The sequence below is a fragment of the Xyrauchen texanus genome, chromosome 39 (assembly GCF_025860055.1).
Source record: "Xyrauchen texanus isolate HMW12.3.18 chromosome 39, RBS_HiC_50CHRs, whole genome shotgun sequence".
NCBI classification, from domain to species: Eukaryota; Metazoa; Chordata; class Actinopteri; order Cypriniformes; family Catostomidae; genus Xyrauchen; species Xyrauchen texanus.
In genome coordinates, this window is record NC_068314.1 from 20,255,507 (window position 1) to 20,279,849 (window position 24,343).

At 37.4% G+C, this 24,343-nt stretch overlaps 3 protein-coding genes across 3 annotated transcripts; 1 reads left to right on the forward strand and 2 right to left on the reverse strand.

Annotated features, from left to right (window-relative positions):
* The first annotated feature begins 1,135 nt into the window (after nucleotides 1-1,135).
* On the forward strand, nucleotides 1,136-13,542 carry dnajc16l (DnaJ (Hsp40) homolog, subfamily C, member 16 like). The gene is made up of 15 exons (XM_052111453.1): nucleotides 1,136-1,247; nucleotides 2,351-2,548; nucleotides 2,796-2,862; nucleotides 3,774-4,095; nucleotides 4,490-4,674; nucleotides 6,117-6,221; nucleotides 6,339-6,497; nucleotides 6,598-6,728; nucleotides 6,822-6,999; nucleotides 7,165-7,347; nucleotides 7,558-7,634; nucleotides 9,400-9,480; nucleotides 9,608-9,703; nucleotides 10,242-10,412; nucleotides 11,930-13,542. The coding sequence occupies exons 2-15, from the start codon at nucleotides 2,373-2,375 to the stop codon at nucleotides 12,366-12,368; spliced, it is 2,370 nt and encodes a 789-aa protein (XP_051967413.1). The 5' UTR covers nucleotides 1,136-1,247; nucleotides 2,351-2,372; the 3' UTR covers nucleotides 12,369-13,542.
* Nucleotides 13,543-13,869: 327 nt separating this feature from the next.
* On the reverse strand, nucleotides 13,870-15,997 carry cdab (cytidine deaminase b). Its single transcript, XM_052111800.1, has 4 exons — nucleotides 15,735-15,997; nucleotides 14,483-14,594; nucleotides 14,270-14,327; nucleotides 13,870-14,172 (listed from the first exon to the last, which is right to left on the reverse strand). Exons 1-4 carry the CDS (start codon nucleotides 15,916-15,918, stop codon nucleotides 14,032-14,034), a joined length of 495 nt encoding a protein of 164 aa, XP_051967760.1. The 5' UTR covers nucleotides 15,919-15,997; the 3' UTR covers nucleotides 13,870-14,031.
* Nucleotides 15,998-16,264: 267 nt separating this feature from the next.
* si:dkey-33m11.8 (trypsin-3) lies at nucleotides 16,265-20,691 on the reverse strand. Its single transcript, XM_052111797.1, has 6 exons — nucleotides 20,656-20,691; nucleotides 20,012-20,074; nucleotides 19,707-19,857; nucleotides 19,184-19,325; nucleotides 17,545-17,802; nucleotides 16,265-16,921 (listed from the first exon to the last, which is right to left on the reverse strand). Exons 2-6 carry the CDS (start codon nucleotides 20,061-20,063, stop codon nucleotides 16,766-16,768), a joined length of 759 nt encoding a protein of 252 aa, XP_051967757.1. The 5' UTR covers nucleotides 20,064-20,074; nucleotides 20,656-20,691; the 3' UTR covers nucleotides 16,265-16,765.
* Between the last annotated feature and the right edge of the window lie 3,652 nt (nucleotides 20,692-24,343).

The following is a 24,343-nucleotide window of genomic DNA, read 5'->3' on the forward strand; positions in this document are numbered from 1 at the left end:
TTGGTGATTCACATTCTTCGTGCATGCCTACTGGGAAGGGAAGAAAATTTATAGAAAAAAGGAATTAAATGTCGATCTAAAAATAATTTTGTTAATCAGAAGAAAGAAAGTCATCTGGACATCTGTGTGCATAAGGGTGAGTAAATGTTGAAAGAATTTTCATTTTTGGGTGAACTATCCCTTTAATAAGTGTTATTATAAGAAATGGTGATGTTACCCAGTGGTAAACACTTGGCTGTCCCAACTCTTTTAGAGCATGTTGCAAACATCTGATCTGAAATTTATGTATATGGATAATAATAATAATAAAAAGTAAAAAATTACACATTAAATTCACAAGGTAAAATACAAGAAATGTATTGATATAGTGCTTTCAATATAGCACAGGATGAATATAATTTACAAATCACTCAGTCCATTTTTATTTTGTTAGCATTTTCCATACTTTTTCGGAATTGGGGTTGTATGTATAAAGGTTTACATCTTTAAACAAAGGAAATCAAATACATTTACATAAACACATGAACGTAAGCGACTTTACAGTCAAATGAAAAACCATGTCTTTTGTTAACATGTTTTTCATAACATTAAAGCTATACAGTAAGTAGGCTAAGTTATGGTATCTGAAAAATCTGTCATCATTCATATATCTGATGTCTCACAAAGCATATTGCCTGTGAATTATTTAATTGTTTGAAATAAACCAAAATTAGTTATTTAGCAGAATGTCCAGACTAGAGCATGCTATATTCCCTGGTTTTTCCCAAGCTACTATGAAGCTTCTCAAGCAAAACTACTCTTAAAGGTGCACTCAGTACTTTTTTTTTGTTGTTAATATCAGTATATTCACATCTGTATACCAACTCAAAATCAATAATTCACTGTCAAATGTGCATTACTATAAGACAAAAATATCAATGCATTATTAATTTTGTTCTGCATTTGTGATACAATACTAAAACCACTATATTATTATTGGTTTCTGCCCTTTAAGTTTTTAACTTATTTTGATTTTATTTTATTTTCATAATCAAGTAATGTTAGAACTGAAAAGAGAGCGTTTGACAATCAATAAATCTGACTTTTATTATAGAAAGTGTTTACCCGGAATTCCTCACTACCGGAAGTAGCGAACAGCTGAAAAAAAGGGTAAAGCGTAAGGTTCGGCATCTACCCGATAATATCAGGAGAAAATGGATCGCTGCTAAATTTTCTGTAAAAACGATCAAAGCGAGGGCTGGGCCGAGGTATTATCAACATTCTGTATTCATCTGTTTTAAATGTATTCAGTTCTGCTGTGACATCATCGTTGCTAAGCATGTTAGTAGTGTGTTGCAGACATGCAGCGCACTGTTTCTATTCACCCAATTACAGCCATTCAGTATTACAGTCATGTGATGGTGTTTAGAACTCGCATTGAGCGGGACACGTTTTCTTTGTATCTTCTTATTGTTGTCAAGCGTTAAATGCGTCCTCTTCCATTGTTGTTAATGTAGTGTCTGTCTCGTGAATGTGATCTGACAGCGCAACCCATGAACCATGCTGCTTCAGATAGATCGCTTAAACGGTTAATTCATCCAAAAAATAAATATATCATTATTTGCTCACCTTCATCCCATCCCATTTCATATGTGTGTGACTTTCTTCTGCAGAACACAAATGATTAAATCTGTAAATGTATAGTAAGACTACAGAGACTATCAAATAAATATCCACCTTTGACCAGCCTGGCCAGTAGGTGGCGATACACACGAAGAATCGCGAATTTCCAGTTATCAAAAGAATGTGGAAGTGAAAGTAAAAGTGAAGAGTTATAGAAAAAATACTTCAATATTGATCTGTTTTTCACCCATTCTTATCATATTGCTTCAGAAGACAAGGATTGAAACACTGGAGTTATATGGATTATTTTATAATGCCTTTATGTGCTTTTTGGAGCTTCAAAGTTCTGGCCACCATTTGCTTGCATAGTATGCAAAGCAAATGCAGAGCTGATATTCTAGATAGATATTCTTCGTAAAATCTTCATTTGTGCTCTGCAGAATAAAGAAAGTCATACACATCTGTGATGGTTTGGCGGTGAGTAAATTATGAGATAATTTTCGTTTTTGGGTATGCATTAAAAGCTATTGTAGTGTTGGCGTTAAATTAATAGAGAGATGTGTCCGTGCTGCCTCGTGATGTAAATGCCAGTGTTGGAGAGATGGCAGATGTGCCTTCTCTCTTGGGGAAAAAAAGCATATTGTGTTAACACAAAGGGTCTAACTATGGTGATCGTTAGTTCACTCAGGGTTTTAATATCACAAAAAAATAAGCTATTCATATTGGATTGTGATGTATTTTTGTTTAGCCTGCCTAGGAAATATCCGAAGATGGGAGGCTGGAGTGTGTTTGTGACCGGCTGTGTGGGGATGACAATTTTCCTTGCACTGCTTGGAGATTCACTGGCAACTGCACCTGAGTTTGATCCCTACCAAGTTCTTGGAGTGTCCAGACACACGAGTCAGGGTGAAATCAAGAAAGTGTACAAGAAGCTTGCCAGGGAATGGTGAGTGATGGTTTTATAGAATGGCAGAGATTATTGTATGTGCACATAGCATTGTTTGGACTGAGCTCTTGATTTGTCAACATTTGAGATGGTAAAGAGTTATTGTTTAAAGTAGAGTTTACTGAATATTTTGCTGGTTTTATTACATCTTTACCACAATGCTTCTTTTTTCTGTTGGAGTATTACAGTGTGCTGTAGAGACATAGTCTACAATGGCTAAATGGCCACATTTTCGTTTTTTCCGTAGGCATCCAGATAAGAACAAAAATCCAGGGGCAGAAGACATGTTTATCAAGATCACTAAATCTTACGAGGTAGGTTGTGTCATATTACCACTATCTTGCAGTATAATGGTATTTCACCTGTTTATCAAAATATTTTTTGTTATGTAAAATAACTGCATTAAACATCTGAAATTAATAGCATGCGAGTGGTTAAATTTTTAAAGCATAAACTTTGCTACTACCATTTTCAATTATATTTTCTCTATGAGTGTGTTTACATGCACAGCAATATGCTGATAACTCTTAAAAATCAACTTATTTAAAAAATCTCAAAAGCAGAAAAAAACGTGTTTACATAATATTTGAAATAATTCACTGCTTTTGACCTCAAACAATGTAGAGGCATGCGCACAACTGTTGCATATATGAGGTAAGCCGGTAAGAATGCTGGTAAAGGTCTTTGCATGCAACGCGAAATTGGGGTAATGGCCAAAAATCTACCCGTGTCGATCCATTTATTTTTAAGCAGTTTATAACCTTACACAGATGAAGTAAAGCCGTTTAATTTATTTACAAGACCACGTAATTGTCAGCTTACTAAGCATAACTGGTGTAAGAACATGCATGTAAACACACTCACTGATGTCTATTAAAAAGCAGTTTACCGTAAAAACCCATTTTAAGGGTTAACATGTAACCCATTTAACCGAGATCTGGAAATTGTCTGGTTTTTCTCTTGTCAGAACGTTGATAATAGCTTTTACATGTAAACAATAAAAAATAAAAAATGGGGCAATGGGCAGAAATTAAGGTGTGTCAGTGTCATTTCATTCAAATGTATGATGTTTATGACATTTCTGAAATTTAAAAACACAGTTTGAGTTTACGTGGCCTTTCACATTGTCTGTTTATTAACCATAATCTGTATTTGATTAATTTAACGCACTAATTGTGTATATCCTCAGCAGTAAGCACTGCATAAAGTGTGTTGCTTTCCATAGATCCTGTCCAATGAGGAGAGAAGGGCCAACTACGACCGTTTTGGTCAAATGGACGAGAACCAAAACTATGCACGCACACCACAGGGCTTCAGACACTTTCAGGACAGTTTCTACTTTGATGAATCTTTCTTTCACTTCCCTCGGACGAGTCGAGATTTCACAGACAGCAAGCACCTCCTTCAATACAACCAATACATAAATGAAGTGTTGCCAGATAGTTTCAAGCGACCGTACCTGATCAAGATCACATCAGAGTGGTGCTTCACTTGCATCCATATTGAACCCATTTGGAAGGACACTGTGCTAGAGCTGGAGCCACTGGGTAGGTACATCAGAATGGTTGACTCACTGGAAGCTCCCCAACAAATATTGATGTGACTCTGTTTATCTGTCCTTCTATATATCCATTTATCATGTTTGCTGGGTTGCTCTCTAGCTAAATATTTATTCTAATATTTGGAATGGAATGAAATAAGCATAAGTCAACCTTTCAGTCAACACCGAATTTGGCCATAAAAGGAGTCTTATATTGCTGCATAATATTTCTGCCAACATTTTGGAAAATCAGGGGCACACTTATGATGCCTTAAAATATTGTCTTGGTAGGCAGCTCATTAGATTTTGGAACAGGGCTTATATCTTAATTGCTTTACAGGTGCTGTCAACTAAATAGTATTTTAAACTCATATAATATATCCTTCTCTTGTTTGGTTTAGGGGTTGGTATTGGTATTGTGGACACTGGCTATGAGAGACAGCTAGCCAACCATCTTGGTGCCCACCGCACACCCTCCATTCTGGGCCTGATCAATGGCAAAGTCACTTTCTTCCACTACGCTGTGGTCAGAGAACACCTGAGACAGTTTGTGGAAAGTCTTCTACCCCAGAAACTGGTGGAGAAGGTAAGACTGAGCTATATTTAAAAATTTTCAGGTTTTCAAATGTAAGTTTATAGTGAGTTTGTAATGGGAAAACAGCTGCTTAATGGAATAGTTTACTCCAAAAATTACCTCTCATCATTTACTCAGCCTGATGCCATCCCAGATATGTTTGACTTTCTCTCTTCTGCAGAAGATTTGAAGATTTTTAGAAGAATAGTTCAGCTCTGTAGGTCCTCTAAATGTAAGTGAATGGTGACCAAAACTTTGAAACTCCAAAAAACACAAAGTCAGCATAAAAGTAATCCATGCTACTCCAGTAGTTAAATCCATATCATTAGAAGTAATACGATAGTTCTGTGTGAGAAATGTATCAAATTGAAGCGCCATTTTTTTTCTCTTTTATTTCTTACAATAAATCTCCACCTTTGACCAACCCTGGCCAATAGGTGGTGATATGCACAAAGAATATGAATTGCCTAAAAAACAAAAGAAGTAGAATGTGGAAGTGAAAATGAGTCATTTTGAAGGCTGCGTGCCAAGTAGGACGCGTCCTTTGAAGGCTTGATATTTTTGAAGGCTTCAATATACAGAGTGTCCTTTAAACAAGCCTAATAAGAGATGGCCTTCGTAGGAACGTAACATGATTGCTATGACAGCACGCCACTCTTTAACAAGCACGAGTGCTTTGAGTGAGAAGGGAACAAAGTCCCTTTAGAAGGGAATGTATGAGGTCAATTTTAGGAGAGTTATAATGATGTAAAGAGAAAAGAAAATAGATTTTACAGGTGTAATTTTAGTCTAATACTTTATTTAATTAGATATAAATATAATTATACATATTATATACTCTGCACCCATCTACTGAGCTACTTCAACTTGGGAATGAATATTCCTTGCATTTGAACATCATTTTTACGAGCAAATTTCCTTTTCTTATTTTTTTAACATTTCCGTTGAAGCAAAGAATTGTGGGTTGTGAGTGCCCACGAAGAATACACCTCATGCATCCTCCAAACACACAGCCACAGTAAAAAAAGGTCTTATATGTTGATATGGTTCTCGCCTATCAAATTGCTTCTGAAGACATTGATTTAACCGCTGGTGTGAAAATGTATTCCTTTTATGCTGCCTTTATGTGATTTTTTTTTTTTTGGAGCTTTAAAGTTCTTGCCACCATTCTCTTGCATTGTATGGACCTACAGAGCTAAGATATGTCTTTATTTGAGTTCTGCACAAGAAAAAAATGTCATACACATCTGGTATGGCATGAGGTTGAGTAAATGATGAGAAAAACTTCATTTTTGGCTGAACTAAATTCATGCATTTGTTCTTGTTGCTGCAAATAAGATCTATTAATATACAAACTCATTTAAATGCTTAACAAATAAATGTTATAGTTGAGGTTTACATTTTTATTTTCATTTCCCATTCCTTTCCCTTTCCTTCTTTTATTTTCCATTTAGGTGACAGATAACAGCTACCTCGAGTTTTTGAACAATTGGCATGAGGAGAATAAGCCAAGAGTGGTGATGTTTGATATAGCATCTACAGTCCCTCTTCTGTACAAGGTAAGACTTTAAATATATTAGTTGTTCAAATAGTCATGGTAAGTCGTTGTAGTTAAGAGATTGTCATCTTGATCGGTTTTCTTCATCAATTGTCCTCTTGCATACTCTTGTTCACAGCTCACCGCGTTTGCTTATAAAGACCATGTGAGGTTTGGCTATGTGGATATGGGTCTGACCGAGACTTCTGAGGTCGTACGGAGGTTCAACATAAACACATATGCTCCCACCATGCTCCTGTTCAAGGAGAATACAGAGAAACCTGCAGATGTTATACAGGTGAAGCCAAATTTCACAGTCAGTTACACAAGATTGAATTTTCTCACAACCTGTGAACCAATCATTTTGTTGTTGCTAAATGTGTCTTTTTTGTCCCCAGGCAAGAGGAATGAAGAAGCAGATAATTGATGAGTTTGTATCCAATAATCGTTTCTTGCTAGTACCGCGCCTGGTGAATCAGAAGCTCTTTGATGAGCTGTGTCCGGTTAAACAGTTTCACCGTCGCAGGAAGTAAGAAAACACACCTCTCACTCTAGCATGGGGTGTGTTAGTGGTCTTATTCCTCAAATATAACTGTCATCTCTCTCTCATTCCGATTCTTAGATACTGTGTTCTTCTTGTGACTGGGGAAGGGGAAGAGTTTGTGTCAGTGAATGAGGCTTTCTTTGACTTTGCTTCTTCCAACACCAAAGAAGTTCTGAGGTTTGCTTATGTTTATCAGCGACAACAACAACCTCTATGTGAGACCCTGCTCAAAAAGGATGACACAGCCCCTCCACAGGTCATTATCCTTTAAATGTTCACACAGCAGCAACTACACTCCTTGTGTAGCCTTTTAGGTTGCAATTTTTGTTTCAGTGTTAACTGTATATGTGAAACTGTCATTTATTTAGACTTTGCACATCTGGTGGAATTAATCACTGACTCAATCAATCAATGATTTTAGGTGATAATCTTGGAGAGGCGAAGTGTTACAGGAAGGGTGTTGTATCGGACAGTGACGGGTGGCTGGAATGGTAGTGATGATGATAAGCACCGCCTCCATGAACAGCTGGAGCTCCTGCAAAAAGACCCCTCCTACCTTACCCATGATGCAATGCTCCCCGAACTCAACAATGAGTTTGCTTCTGTAAGTCACCGTGCCAAATAATGTCTGTTGGAACTTGCGTTAACTTGGACATTTAATGATTGAACTTTATTCATTCCAAAAAAACGTCACAATAAATGCATTGTTATACTGTAAAGTTTACATTCAAAATATCTTTCATTTGTAATAATACTAATAAAGAATAGTAAAGGGCACTAATAATATTTTTCTTTCTTTTGTAATTTATTCCAGATGTTTCTAATTCAGTGGATGAACACTGCATATGATTACCTCTCTCAGTTTTACTTTGATCTTCTCTACTCTAACTGGTGAGCACAAGGGAAGAGCTTAAAGTCCTGTTTACTTCTTGCTGTAACACACAAGGAGATCTATAAGGTGATCTGTTCTCGAAGTAATCAGTGCAGTGTCACATGCAAAGCGAGACATTTATCGCAAAGCACACATGTGATGTTCAGAACAGCCCAATCTGGCACTTAAAAGAGATAGTTCACCAAAAATTTTAAATTCTGTAATCATTTCCTAACACTGATATACACTACCGGTCAAAAGTTTTGAAACACTTATTGTTTATTATAATTTTTTTCACATTTTATAATAATGGTAAAGTCATCAAAACTATGGAATAATAGAAATGGAAATATGGGAATTATGTTGTGACTAAACAAAATCCAAAATAAATCAAAACTGTGTTATATTTTAGCATCTTCAAAGTAGTCACCCTTTGCCTAGAATTTGCAGAAATGTACTCTTGACATATTCTCATCCAACTTCTTGAGGTATCACCCTGGGATGCTTTTTAAACAGTATTGAAGGAGTTCCCATCAATGTTGAGCCCTTATTGGCTGCTTTTCTTTATTATTTGGTCCAAGTCATAAAAATTTTTTTAAATTATAAAAAAAAATATATATATATATATATATATATATATATATATATTTATTTATTTATATTTTTTACAGCATTTTAGTTTTTTTATTAAATTATTTTAGCTCAATTAGATTTTTGTCTACAAAACTAATTTCAAACATTTAAACATATGCCTTCAGATCAAAAGATTTTTAAGATCATGAGACACATTTCAAAACTTTTGACCGGCAGTATAAACCTGTATGACTTATTTCTTCCATGGAACACAGAAGAAGGATTTTTGAAGATGTACACGCTGCTCTTTTCCAAAAAATGGAAGAAGTGACTAGGCTCTGTCAGGCTCCAAAATGAGCATCTGCTATAGCTTATAAAATATTATTTTAAATGCAATTATGTTGGAAAAGTGATACAAGACAACTTTTAAAGGAATAGTTCACCCAAAAATGAAAATTATCATTTATTCACCTGTATGCCATTCCAGATGTGTAGGTCTTTATTTCTTCAGCAGAACACAAATTAAGATTTTTAGAAATATATCTCCGCTCTGTAGGTCCATACAATTCAAGTGAATGGTGATCAGACTTTTTGAAGCTCTAAAAAGCACATAAAGGAAACAGAAGTTATCCATAAGACTCCAGTGTTTCAATACATATCTTCAGAAGCAATATAATAGCTGTGGTTGAGAAACGGAACAATGTTTAAGTCCCTTTTTTTACCATAAATCTCCACTTAACTTTCACTTTCAGATGTGAAACTAAACAGGCACCATATTTGACTTTCAGATATGAAAGTGGATATTCAGAGTAATAAAATGACTTTGATCTGTTTCTCACCCACACCTATTATATTGTTTCTGAAGATATGGATTTAACCACTGCAATCATATAGATTACTTGTGTGTTTCCTTTATTTGATTTCTGGAGCTACAAATGTGTGATCACATTCACTTGCATTGTATAGACCTACAGAGCTGAAATATTCTTTTAAAATCTTTGTTTGTGTTCTGTTGAAGAAAGAAAGTCATACACATCTGGGATGGTATGAGGATGAGATTTTTCATTTTTGGGTGATTTATCCCTTTAATGCCAGCTGTAAATATGTTCTAAGTTCTATTAAAACACTTAACACTATATGAACATTTCTGTATAAACAGTAATGTCTTTTATTGTAAGTGCACCCTGCTCAGGCATATTCTTCTTCCCTCAGGCGAGAGATGATGCCTGTGCTATCCCTGATCTTCTCAGCTCTTTTCATCCTGTTTGGGACTGTGATCATTCAGGCCATCAGGTAGGACTCCAGTTGGCCTGTGTTCTCTCATACGCTTGGTCATTTTAGATGAGATGAGAAGATAATAATGTTTTTATTGTCTGGGCTTTTGGAATAAGATTTGTACATTTGCTTTTTTAATGTACAGTGACTCTGGTGAAGACAAACCAGCCAAACAAAAGACCGCTGAGTCACCAAAGACCGATGAGAGCTCTTCTTCTCGAGGACCAGAGAGCACTACGAGGTAAGACATTGCTTGTCAATCAGTTGGAATTGAGACCAAACTATATTTCAATGACAGAATTACACTGTGAAACACCATAGCAGCACTGTCAAGCCACAGCAACTCAAATATTTTGAGTTTGTTTAGACAAACTTAGGTCCTGTTACTTAGGGTGCTTTCACATTAGTACTTTTGGTGCGTACCAGAGTTTGCATGGCATCAAAGTTAAATTCCTTTGGATGGTGTGAACGCTGTTTTCTGAACTCCGGTGCGCACCTGTGAACCGCACCCAAGTCCACTTGAAAAGGTGGTCTGGGGTACAGCTCATGTGAACCCCAGTGCGGTTTGCTGCTGATATGAAAAGCTGATGTCTTGATTTGTTGCCTGGTTACAGTGATAAACAGCTACCACTTGTACTCACTTTGATGTTATCGGACCCAAAAAAGACAAAAAAAATATGATGTGAACAGAGACCAGCGGGGGAGGAAACAAATTCTGGTCTGGTCCAAGCAATTGAACCAAGTGTGAAAGGACCTTAAGATTTTCTGTTTTCTTGCAGTCGTCCACCTAAGAAGAATTTTGTGGAGGTGACAGAGTTGACAGACATAACCTACACTAGTAACCTGGTCAGGTTAAAGCCTGGTCATATCAACGTAGTGCTGATCCTCACTGATGCTTCTAAACAAGTGCTGCTTAGGAAGTTTGCCAAAGAAGTGTACTCGTTCTCAGGGTAAGGCCTGTGTGGGACTGTGTGATTGAGTGAATGCTTGAGGGATTTAAGCTTGTTCCTGGAGATTTACCTTCCTGCAGAGTTAATGCTGTGTTCCATTCAACTCAGAATGGAAAACGAACGTTAGAACATCTAACTTCCTTCTTGGAAGTTTGAGGTTTGACTATATTTCCCATCATTCTCTGTGGCATTGCAAGACTGATCAAATACAAAGAAAACTGCAATTACACACCTAATGCACAACCTTTGCTCTTCATTTTGTTGCAAAAATGTTTAAATGTTAAAACAAAATCCACTTTATATCATAATTACATATTCTGAACTTCAAAGTTGGAAATTCCCAGGAGGAAGGCAAAAGAAAGCTGGGGCAGTTGTGATTGAATGGAGCTGCAGGTTGGCAAAGTGATTGCAAAAATCTCTATATTTTTCAGCCTATTGATTATATTCGACGTATCTCTCAATAATAATATGTATTTACACTGAAATAGCTCAGAAATTATTTATGTATTCAGAGGCTCTGTTCAGACCTGGTATTAACATCCGTCTTGGGTGATCCAATCACAGCAGTGACAGATTGCCATTCATTCGCACCTGGCAGAAACCATCATTTAATCTGTATAGCCATTTTAGCCAAGTAGATTCAAAATGTTTAATGCATAAATTAAATATCCCGTAAAAAAAATTTTTTTTTACTAAATCAACACAAGGACGAATTATATTTAATCATTTCTATTTATATGCACCAATATCTAACAATACATAAAAATCCTAATTTACATAATTTTTACTACAAACTTATTTTTTGTGGATGTATGTACATTACATTTTTTTCAAAACTCCGTTGAATATTATTATAATACAAATGGGGCCAACCAAGTTTATTATTAGAATTATTTTTTGAAATTTGACCTGTTTAATACAGTTGTAATATACAGTATTTCTGTTGTATTTACTTCACCTGGAGCCCTTATTTTGCTGAGAAATGTAAAGTGCTGTATGTATTTGACAGTTTACAATGTTCCTTATTACAAATCTAGTGAAGCACTGTCATTTCCTTTTCTGTGATGCTGTGTAGCATTTATAGATTTGCATAATAAGAACCTGCTGCACTTTGCTTTTTATTATGCACTCAAATTACTCTGAAAATAGTGTATCGCACGTACACACAGAACAGCGCATCACCCGTTCGCACAGAGCATTAATTTAATGAAATCTGAGCCGACTGCGGTTTAATATTCACATATGACCAAATCACGATTTTTGTTCATTTGATAACTTGTGCAGCCCTGAAGGATCACGAAATGAGTCTAATGACACACACTTTTGGAAAAGTAGGGGCCAAATAATCGCTTTAATATCTTCACAATGTTAATTTTATATCACCAGTAAAATAAGCGCTATTATATCGCAAACTTTCAATAGATCGCCCAGCCATAATTGGATTGAGATCTCCAGAAACAGTACTGCATAATGCAACAAACAAATCCAAAGGATTATATCCCCATCTCCTCCTGCAGGTCTCAGACTCTCCACTACTCCTTCTTAAACGTGGACAAACACAGCCAGTGGATGGACTCGCTCATGGAGGCGGCTCCTGATGCCAGGCCTTCAGACTGCCTAGATGAAGAGGAAGATGACACCGCCTCACACAAACCAGACTATACTGGCCATGTCCTGGCACTCAATGGCCACAAGAAATACTTCTGCATTTTCAGACCTGTGTTTACAGGGGAGTTAGCCGAGTGTAGCAGGTCGTCCGACGAAGATGGGGCGGTGGCCGGGCCAAGCAAAGGAGCAAGATCCCGGTCCAGTTCCCGGCGGAGGGCCACCTCTCTGGAGATCCACCATAAACTGGACCGACTGGGTCTGTGGATGGAGAGGCTTCTGGAGGGAACTCTACCCAGGCATTACGTTCCAACCTGGCCCGGTCTGGCCACCATAACACCCCAGAAATAAGACTCCTAATTGTCCTAAGGCCCACCCAGGCAGTGGCTCAGGACTATTACAGGAGGCATGCTGTAGTGATGTGAAAGATGTTGGATTCTGATGATCAACATTTTTTCTCTCTGAGTTACTCGGTTACTTTGAGCGATATTAAGTTATTCTGTAAAACGCACTGGTTATGAATAGAGGTTGTCTTTATTTGGAGCACCATGTGCTCATCAGCTGCTTTAGAGGTGAAAACGCCTCACTTTCTGTAACAGTTGCTTGCTAGCATGGCTGTTTCTTTAGTGTATGGATGCTTTTCTGAATCCCAGATAAAGCCACTCTGTGTAGCTTCAGAAGCAGCTCATCTTAAAATCACCTTTTAGCCTCTTTTAAAATAAGTCACTATTTGGATTATAGAAATGAGAAAGTGTGTGGGGAAAGTGTCAACCCACTCTCTTTATGCAAAATCTCATACAGAATTTCCTAAACTAAACCGTTCTGCATGAAGACTTGAGACATTTTGAAGACTTGAGGTTCTTTAGTAGATACTTACTGCCATTTGTGCATGTTCTGCCTTTCCTTAAATCCAACATTTCTTTGTTATGTCTTTTGTTTCATGTTTTGCACTTTCAAGACTTGCTTTGGGTTTTTTTATTTAGAAACTACATGGTACAGATTAGCTGTGTTACTAATATTTTAAGGAATATTCCAGGTTTAATTCAAGTTAAGCTCATTTTGGCATAATATCGATTAAGAACATTAAAATAATAAAAAGGTTTAACCATAAGACATAAACAATATGCATGTAAACATGATTTTAGTGTGATAATATAACTAACCTTTTCTGTACAATGCATTAGTTTTAACAGAATAATTAATGTAAGTGCTATAATAAACTTATAAGCTTCAAATTCCGGCCTTTAAACCCTCCAAAAATTGGCCACATTCACTGTCCATGTAAATGCCTCACTGTAATCTTGATTGCTTCTTTTTTAAGAAACGGAGGGATGAGTTGTAATACATTTTTGTGGTAATCAACATTATGCCACAAATGCTGTCGACTGAGCTGAACTAGTTTTGAACCTGGAACATTCCTTTCTAACTGCATCTGTAATATTACTATCAAATGAACACTTTCTAGATCCTCAATTGGCATTTTCTTTTAAGAAAATGCCTATTTATTTTTATGTTGCACTGTTTGTGGTTGATTTACATATATATATATATATATATATATATATATATATATATATATATATATATATATATATAATGTGCATTGTTTTAATAATAATAAAATTTGTACTGTAGCAACATTTGTCCACTCAGTTATACCTGTTTTAATGTTGTATTTACTTAGACAATCAGTATGTATGTTTAACACCGTATTAATCCTGTTAATCCACATAACACGTCTTATCTACACAGCACCATGTTCAGGTATAGGCTTTTCAAGTCTAGAACCTGGTAGAAAAGGGGTTTTCAACCTTTACAGACCAATGGACCCCCAAAATTAAAAAGCTATATATTTTTTACACTTTATGATAACTTTTATTAATAATGTTAAAAACAACAATGGACATAAATGTGCCTATAATACAATGTTTGACAAATGTATGGAAATATACAGAGTATTTGTATCTTTTTAAAGAAACCCCAGTTGAAATCTCTTGCTCCATTACCTCAGTCATTAGCACTCATTCCAATTATTATTCACTTTCTTCATTTTTAAGTCCTCTGGACCAAAAGACATGGGCAGCAGCTGCTCAACTGTCATCTCCACATAGGAACCGTCTGGTTTGGACAAATACACATCCCAATTAGCACCAAACTGCAAGTGAGGAAATAAAAATAACAGATAATGAAACCTTGTGGCCATGCCACTTGTTTAAATGGTGTGAAATATAACAGTTGTGAACGCCACTTGCCTCTCTCATGAACTGCCTGCAGCCACCGCAAGGAGAAATGAAGTGCTCACACATATCACTAAAAGAGCATGAGACATTTATGATGATGCTGAATTGCACAGAAGACAGTTCCATCATGGAAATCATGCTTAATAGATGGAATTAGTGGATAGAAATAATGTTTTATGAGCTCTGTGTGAATCTGTTAAGCCACTAGAGGGCTCAGAAGTTTACCTTGCAATCGCAATGGCTTTGAAATCCCTGTAGCCCTCTGATACGGCTTTTGAGATGGCAATTCTCTCTGCGCAGATTCCCAGGTTGAAGCAAGTGTTTTCCACATTACACCCTGATGTGACAGATGAGGTCATAGGATTTGCATTTGTGCAAAGATACAATGAAAATGTAATTGATGTACAGACGATTCTTCTTTCCTCTGAGATTTTTCCCTGTCATAATCGTATAGAAACACTAATGGAATTCATGTCAAAATAAGGATCCAATCCTAAAGGTGTCACACATGAATCCTCAGAGAATCAAATAACCTCTATTCCAAACTGAAATTCCCAAAAATGTGTAATATAAGTTTTATCCAATTTAGTATCCAGTAGGATCTTTTTTCATTCTTGGAGGATTTTTAATTTAGCCTTTTCAGATTGGTGCCAAATCATGACAGAAATTCCATAAGCTTGCCTAGGATTTTTTTGACAAGGCAAAATCAAAATATGATTTAAATAGGCCTACATGTCGTTCCCTTGTTACAGTGTGTTTGCACTCCATTGGTTGGTCTGGAGGGGCCAAGGTTGTTGTTTACTTTCTGTGACAGCAAAAATGTTCCCTCCTGTACCAAGAACACTATGGCCATCCAATAACACACACAGTGACATTTCACTTCATTTCTGTAACATTGCCTTGTACAGTCCAGAGGAAACCATTGTCCAGATATCTCTATTACAATATAGGCTATCTCAATTCAATTTTTTTAAATATAGACACAATAAACTGTGATATTCAGTTTTTACATGGAAAACATAAGGAATTAGAAACATGATCAGGAATCATAAAATGTGTAAATTGCTTTAAAAAAAATCTCTTCTTCATGTGGCATGTGACTGATATTGATGTGTGATGAATTACAGTCAGTCCCATGAAACACAATATATCAATGTGTGAAATCTGTAATATAAATTTTCCATCATTTACAGTCAGAAGTGATATATTCGTCTTCATTCTGTTGGCTTTACCCGGTTTCACGTTTTAATCTCCTTGTATACTCTGAGTGTCCAAAAAAAACTCAGTTAACAAAACACGTAACTACAGCCTTTATACATTATTCATCAGTTCTGACTGCACAGACACTCATTACAGCAACTTCATATTTTCATGTTGATGTCTCTTACGCAACCAGCACCGTGAACTGACTGCTAAGACTGTCTAATATTGGTACAATTCATTCTCTCAACGTGTAACACTGCAGGTTTTTCCTCACCTGTAAAAACTGTCCCATCATGTGTCAGGAGTGCCACCCCAACTCTAAACTTGCTGTAGGGGCAGTAGGCAAACTTTTTGGCTTCTAGAGATTGTCGAATCAACTCTTTTACCCCCGACAATTGCCCATTTAACAGTTTAGCTGTTGCATTCATAAACTTGTGTCTTATCTTTAGGTCTCCCATGTTGCTTTGCCGAGTATGTAAAGTCTTTCTGTGGCTTGGAAGACTTCTCCATGACTTTGTTGTAGGACTTTTCAGATCTGACCAATCCCTGTTCCCCATATTGTCCACCTCCCTTATTATTTGTGTATGATGTGTGATGCTGTCAAACTGCAAGGTTATGTAATATCTAGTCAGAGTGAGAGATGGTAACCTTTCCCTTCACCACACTGATAGACAGTCAGGATGAGGTATAAAGGTCATTGAACAGTTATGGGGAGATTTGAAAAAGCATTTGCTTTTCAAAAGAACAGCTGAAGGTAAATAGGTCAAAAAAACACAGCAATGATAAGCTGGGAAAATGCTCAGTTTATTGTTTTATGGTCCCCCGCCTTGAAGTAACAAAAGTGCATGAAAAACCCCTGATGAACAGGGGAATCTCCACATTTTGGTTTTACAATGTAAGCTTGTGAAAAACAATTGTCTTGTTTTGATTTGATTTGGTGCACTTTACCTTTAAACCAACAGACCCCAGTGGACACTTTGAATTGGATTTATGCCAAAACAAACATGAATTTCACCACAAATGCACATCACTTGATTTGGATGTTTGAATACCCGAACCCTCTTTGCATGATCTGTCATTGTGGCCCTTTTTCTAGATCTTTCAAATGTTTAATTTTATGTTTCAATCCATGGTACATACATTTAGCAGTTTATAGAGTTAAAATATTAAAATAATTCTCAATGCAAGCATTAACCTCACATCTTATCTAACATACAGACCACTGACTGCTGTACTCAATATACTGGGCTTCCTGCTGTCATTTGGATTGTGTGGCAATTCAATAACCTTTGGGAACAAAACATTCTAGCTGTTGTCGTTTTCAATTATCCAACTGATCCAGGCGATGTAGTTGCGGACTTTGGTGTAGACTCCAGGGAAGTACGGGTTGGCACAACTGATGCCCCAGGACACAATACCCTCAAAACGACCATTACAGATGAGAGGCCCGCCGGAGTCACCCTGAGGCCAAACGGAGGACAATGTCACAGCACTCAGGGATAAGGGATAGAATTTTCAGTGCTTTTGTTTAATATTTTCTGTGGAAATGCATTTTACACGCTCATTCTCTGTTTCTCTCTCTCTCTCACACACACACACACACACAAGATTTAATCTCAAGATTAAAAAATAAGGTACAGATGGGTTCAAATGTACACAAAGTCCACACTGAAAATCTGGGATTTACATTTTTATTTAAACCTATAAATAAAAAAAGCTTTATTTTTAAAAAAGAATATGAAAGATGTATGCCAGCTCTAGTGTGCGCTGCAATTAAAGCAAAACGTTAATGGGAACATTTCAAACACTGAACAAGCAATTGTGAAATTCATGTACATTTTTCATATTTTCACTCAAATTTATATACTTATAATTAATTTATAAATTAATAAAACTAGTAAATTAGAAAAATGCAAAACAGAAGCATTTACACAAGTGGATTGAGGCTTTTGAACCCAACTGTAACTTTCCTGCTGTCTGATATAGATACAAAGTCACAGAGTTTTATCTCAGCAAATCATAATCACCTATGTGCTGTGACCCAACTCGAAGGAGTGTCTAATCATACCTATGCTCTGACTCACCTGGCAAGAGTCTTTGCCACCCAGTGGAGAGCCGGCGCACACCATGTTGTCTGTGATTCTATAATAGTAGTAGTATTGACATTGGGGGATGATCTGGACGTCCACAGCACGCAGTACAGAGGACAGGTAATAACTGTACACCTGAGTGACGCCCCAGCCACTCACTGTGCACATAGAGCCCCCTTGTAAAGGAGGGGTACCTGAGACTGGCAGAGCAGCTGGCTGAATGTTGGCATTGAGTTCTGCTGGCCGCTCCAACTGATGCACATATGAATGAATGAAGCCAGGTTAAAAAGTGGAATATTTAACTTTTTTATTTTAACAGAATTCACTTTTTAAAAGGTTAAAAAAGAACAATAATTTACTCACAATATTTTGTCATTCCAAACCTGTATGACTTTCTTTATTTACACAAAAGAACATATTTAGCAGACTGTCCTGTCCTGAGTGGATGCTGTCGAGTGCCAAAAAGGACCATAAAAATGTCATAAAATTAATGCATAATAACTAGGACTGTCCACCGATAATTTTGTATTTATTTAATTAATTAATTACATGATATGCCAATTCATTTATCAAATTATTCACATCACTGTTTAAGTGATAAACAAAGATATTTCAATTTATAGTGATTGAAATAATTATAATATATAATTATAATACAAATATATAATATGATTCAAAGACATTAAATAATTGTGTCAGACGAGTAAAGCATTGATTAGAAAATTGAAAATTGGCTTTAGAAAGTCAATATGTTGTTGGGGTTATTTCCATATCATTGAACATAAGCCTATCACTAGCCTACAGTCCACAACAATTCATTTCACAATTGAGTTATCAATCTGTCCAAGGTGGATTTAAAGAGAAACGTTTTTGCGTTTATATGCTTTTGGTGCATCTCACTGCGGTTTTGTTGCCTTTCAGTGGTTTCCAGCTTTTCTAGCCATAAACACTGCATTTAAAGGACGTTTCAAGATAAATGTAGTTTAAAAAATGTGTCCGGGACCCCTGAACCCTGCTCTGACAAGCTGTTTATGATCAACTGTTGGTTTGTTGCCTTTACAACTGCGCATTGTCTGAACAGCTGGAGCTACGCTAACTGCCCCTTGCTTACAGAGACTCACAAAAACATGGAGGTCACACTTCAAGCTTTAATTTCTCTATTGATGGGAAAAGTCCATGTTATGGTGGCATGATTGGGGGGGTTTATGCGTTAATTAATCACCCTATATAAGCGAGATAAATACCATATGTGCACTTTATTCCAAGTCTTATAAAGTGATCTAGTATCTTAGAGTGAACAGACCGAAGTTTAAGTTGTTATTCACTGTAGCTCTCAATTTGCATATGCCTCTGCATATAAAACTTGGCATGTTGTGATCTGTTTCATTTTGTTCCATACATAAAGCTATCATATGGCTTCAGAAGTTATGGGATGTAGCGCACAGGTCATATGAATTACTCATGTGCTATGTTGTTGTTTTTGTTTTGTTTTTTTGTCCTTTTTGAAGCATAAAAGCACAGGTCCCCGTTCTCTTTCATTGTAAATAAAAGACCAGGCAGGAGATAGAAAGTCATACGGGTTTGGATCGACTTGAGATTGAGTGGCTTGCCACATGTATGCTGACTAACTTACTTTCAAAAGCATTATGTCATGATCAAATGTCCTGTAATTATACAAGTAATAGACCAGGATCCTGGAGACGTTGAACACCTGCTCAAAGCCCTCTTTTTTGTATATGTCATGTTCACTCAGCACCACTTTGATTAAATAGCTCCTGTGGACGAATTAGATTTTCAGAACACAACAATATAATATAAAACAATTTTTTTTTTAAATATATAATCAAAGAAAAAGACTGGTGCATTTCATTTACTTAAATTCTTTAAATGTATTGCTGTCAGACTCTATTTACTGCATTAGTGCCCACTACAATCAAATCATCACTCTGGTGTAATGGTACATGTAGCCTATGTTGTATATTATATCATGTATTGTATTTTATATATTCTTTGTTGTTTATTGTCTGTAATTTAATACCATAAGTACCTGATATGGCATATTTACTGGGTTCTTTGGGGCAAATACAAACTCCTAAGCATAAATTCTGATTCTGATTCAAACACCAGGGCTGATTCAACATGTATGCAATACTCACGGCCTCCAGCAGTGGGCAGCAGTAACCACCCACTGCGGGTGTACTAGAGTTCCTCCGCAGTAATGGCTGTTACTGTACTGGATAGAGGCCTGATACTTGATAGAATAGGGTTCAACCTCCTGTCCTCCAATGATTCTCTGCTGCAGTGAGCCTGTGAATGAGGGGAATAGTGATACAGAGAAAGCAGATATCCCCTACAATAAACACTTGTTAATACTAACACTGCTAATGTATGCACGCAGAGCAAATATGAATGAAAATGCATAATTGAGGTTATACGTTAGCCTACTCATGTAATGCTTTACCGTGAAGGATTGAGATGATGAGGAGCAAGGTGTAGTCAAGGCATTTCTTCATGTTTGAGGGGTCTAAAACACAGGATATTTATGGTCAAACATACTGTCTAAATATCTACACAGCACATTTCAACATGATAGATTTTGCCGCAAACTATTTTCACATGCAAATGAGTTTGTGATTTGCCACAGATGTTTGCCAGATGTTTGCAGCTCTTCACCGCTAGTGGTGAACCTACTACAAATCTTTTGCAGCAATGGACAGTTTGCGGCAAGTTTACCGCAATGCTAATTTACAACTTCATGTGAAAATGTTCAGTCACAAATTTGCCACAAGTTTTCAGCAACTAGGCAGTGAACTCTCAATTTTTGTAAAAGAGTGGATTTCAAAGTAGGTGTACAACAATGTTTTTCACAAAACAGGAAGAACTCTTTTTGAGTATTTGTTCCTAATGCCAACCATTGTTTGCTCAAAATAAAATAATAATAATAATTAATCAATAAATATTGTTATAAATCATTGTCATGTATCAGTCTTCTAAAGTTTTTAATATATAAAAAATATACTAAAGTATTATATAATTATAATATACAGAGCTTATATTATATATATCCTAAACAGAAATGGGTAGAATTAAATTTGTTGTACTCACCCTGAGCATCAGTTCTGGGTGGTGATAATCCCACTAACTAACTTCCTATCGCACTACCAATGCTAGGAATATTGTCTTTGCTTTTATAGTGTAACCACATCTGTCCCATAGGATTTATGGTCTTGTTTGTTCACTAAATATGCTCAGAAACAAAAACATTAACTCGACAACACTCTGTCTGACCCAAAAGCTCTCAGTTGTTTTGGTTGACTCTTCTTATTTGACTTTATCATAGCTAAGACCTAGCCTTTGATTTATACGGTGTACTGCTCTCAGAGGAGAAATCAAATATCTATAGACTCCCTCATTTGACAAAACGGTTCACTGGTGAATAGGATATCGGTTGACTGTAAAATGGGATGAAAAGGGCAATGGGATGATGGTAACCAAAGCATCTGCGAACAAGGTCTTTCCAATATCCCTTGACTTTTATTAATACATGTCCATACCCTCAGGGGAGAGCTCCACCCTAAGGGGTGGGTTTCCATTTGTTTGAGTTCAAAAACATCAAGTCCCTTGGATATAATAAACTGGTATTCAGTGGCTCATAAGACTTCATCATTGAAGTCTCACTTAATGTCTCAATAATTGATACACCAAATATAAAAAATAATGTACTCATGCCCTCATATTGTTCCAAACCCATATGGCTTTCTTTCTTTCTTGGAACACAAAAGGAAATGTTTGGCAGACTATTTTTGACTGACAGCCTCAGTCTCCATTCACTTTCATTGTATGGAATAAAGAGCAACATCAACATACTTTAACATTTCTGTTCTTGTGTTCCACGGAACACATAAAGTCATACAGGTCTGAAAAGACACGAGGGTGATTAACTTACCTACATTATCTCTGATTGTACATTACAAACGCATAACCTGCGTTCCTGTTTCTCTCTCCAACATTCTCTATCCCTGTTCATTACTTTGTATAACTCAGGCAGAGCATGTTATTCTGCATTGTGATACTCTTTCCATTTGGGTTGATAGTTACACAAAGGCAAGGCATGTATTTCTAAGATGAGCTCCTCATGTGAGGGGACAAAGGATAGGCAAATGTGTATTACTGCATGCAAAATGAAATCTGATGGACAAAATGTAAGGGAGTAGCCTGCTAACAGAGAAAAAGGGATTTCCATTTAGTTTGCACAAAACCACTGAATCCTCAATACAATATGCAATGGGCTGGAATGGTGGGATGACCAAAGATTTATACTACTGTACTATTGGAATAAGTGTTGGTCATTGAGTAAGATGGCGGCTGTATGCAGAATACAGGTATTGCCTTCTATTTATCAAGAGTTAAATTTGCTCCAGTGAAAACTGCAGCACAGAATGGCTAAAAACATAATCATAATTTGGATCCAAATGGGATCCCACAACAATACTTCAAAGGCTATTTCTCAGAGGCCAATCAATGCCAAACGCTAAATTTCAACAACTGTTGGATCTAATTTCTTGATGGCAGTGTGACCTAGCTTTAAGAATCCCCTTTACATCAAATAAGATCCTAACGGACACTTTTAAATTCCTATCTTCTGGTCTATTTTTCCACATATCAGTTTATCTTGTAACTTAATTCTCTGAGGATTTATATTTGAGCCCGTTACGACTGGTTCCAAATAATAATAGAATAACATTAGCAACACTTTAGCATTCAATTGGGATTTTTTGACAAGGAAGTCTAATCATCACATTTAAACTTGGGGAGGCTTAACAGAAATGCTCGAACTTGTCATAATAAATGTTCATTACACTCAAATTAACCAGTTAGTGCATGTTATACAGGATGATAAGGTCATAGTGTCAGGATCTGGGTTGTTTCTCTCTCACTACACACACTCATTCACACACTCATCTCACTCACACACCAGCACACACACACTTACATGTTTGCACTCTGGCATCACCTGTTGATCATATCAATCAGCGCTCGCGCTGATTTGCAGTGACACCTGTTTCTAGTCTTGTCTGATTACTCTGTCTACTTCTGGTGTTTGCTCTCTCTGTTCTGTGTCGGATTATTATGTGTGTTACGCGTTGTGTAATGCTCTCTCATCTGTCAGCAGTTACTCACCACGTCTTGTCATGTGTAGCTGCGCTCGTCTTAGTGTATCCTGTTATCTGCTGTGGTGAGTTTCTACAAGGCTTACTCTGCTCAAGCTACTTTCTACAAGGACCAGTACCTTCTGTTCGAGTGAACTTTCTGCTCCCCGTTTCCACTCCTGACAAGTAACCTCTGTGTAGCTGTCTTCCTGGGGAGCATCATTTGAGTTCCAGTTCTGTGTTATCCACTACAGACTTCCTTTGTTGTTGACCATTAAAGACTTTGATTTGAGTTACCTTTTGCATTTGGATCCTTTTGTTGCACTCTGACAGAATCATCCGACCAAGGATGGATCCAGCAGAGGAGGAATCGTTTTTCTCTGCGGTAAGGATTCAAGGAGCTATGCTGGGTCGACACGAGGAGGAATTATCTGCTGCCAGACATGCGGTGGAGAGTTTGGTTGCACAGGTGAATGATTTATCTGCTCGTCTTCTCAATGTGCACCAGGAGTCACCAGCAGTTCAGAGTCGTCCTTCTCCTCCAGAACCTTGTGTGAACAATCCCCCATGTTATGCCAGTGAGTCGACTGAGTGTCGAGCCTTTTTGACTCAGTGTGAGGTGGTGTTTTCCCTGCAACCACAGACTTACGCAAGTGATTGCGCCCGTATCGCCTTTGTGATTTCAGTTACTGATTGGGCGTCTGGCGTGAGTGGGGAACCTCCGCTTGGGAAGCAGGGACACCCTACTGCAGTCGTTTTGATCTCTTTAAGGAGGAGATGATTAAGGTCTTCGACCAGTCTGTTTTTGGTCGCGAGGCTTCACGTCTTCTGACCACCATTCATCAGGGCAGAAGAACTGCAGCCGATTTCGCCATTGAATTTCGCACCCTGTCCACCACATGCGAGTGGAATGAGCCTGCCTTGGTTGCTCGTTTCCTGGAGGGTCTGAATGTTGATTTGAAGGAGGAGATTTATGCTCGCGGTTCACTTGACCAGCTCGACCAACTGATAGAGCTGGCGATTCGTCTTGACAAGTGCTTTGAGCAACGGCGACGTGTTCGAGCAATCTCCGCTACACCTAGTGAGCCATCTACTTCCGCTGCTTCCAGACCAGACCCTGAGCCCATGCAGTTGGGTAGCATTCGCCTCCAGGCTGAAGAGAAACAACGTCGCATCTCCAACAAACTGTGTCTTTACTGCGGTGGGGCTGGACATGTTAAATGTCTTTGTGTTCGTTTATCTAGACAACATCCTCATTTTCTCACCCTCTCTCGAAGTACACATTCAACACTTTCGCTGAGTCTTACAACGACTACTCGAGAACCGCCTTTTTGTCAAGTCAGAGAAATGTGAATTTCATTCTCGATCGGTCACGTTCCTGGGTTCGGTGGTCTCTGCTGAGGGTATCAGCATGGATCCCGAGAAGGTGCGGGCGGTTCTCGATTGGCCTATTCCGGATTCTCGTGTTGCTCTCCAGCGGTTTTTGGGATTCGCTAACTTTTACAGACGATTTATTCGTAATTTTAGTCAAGTCGCTGCCCCTCTGTCTGCTCTCACCTCGACCAAGTCTTGTTTCGCTTTGGTCTGAGGTGACGCTAAGATGCATTCGATCGACTCAAGAGGTTGTTCACCTCCGCGCCCAT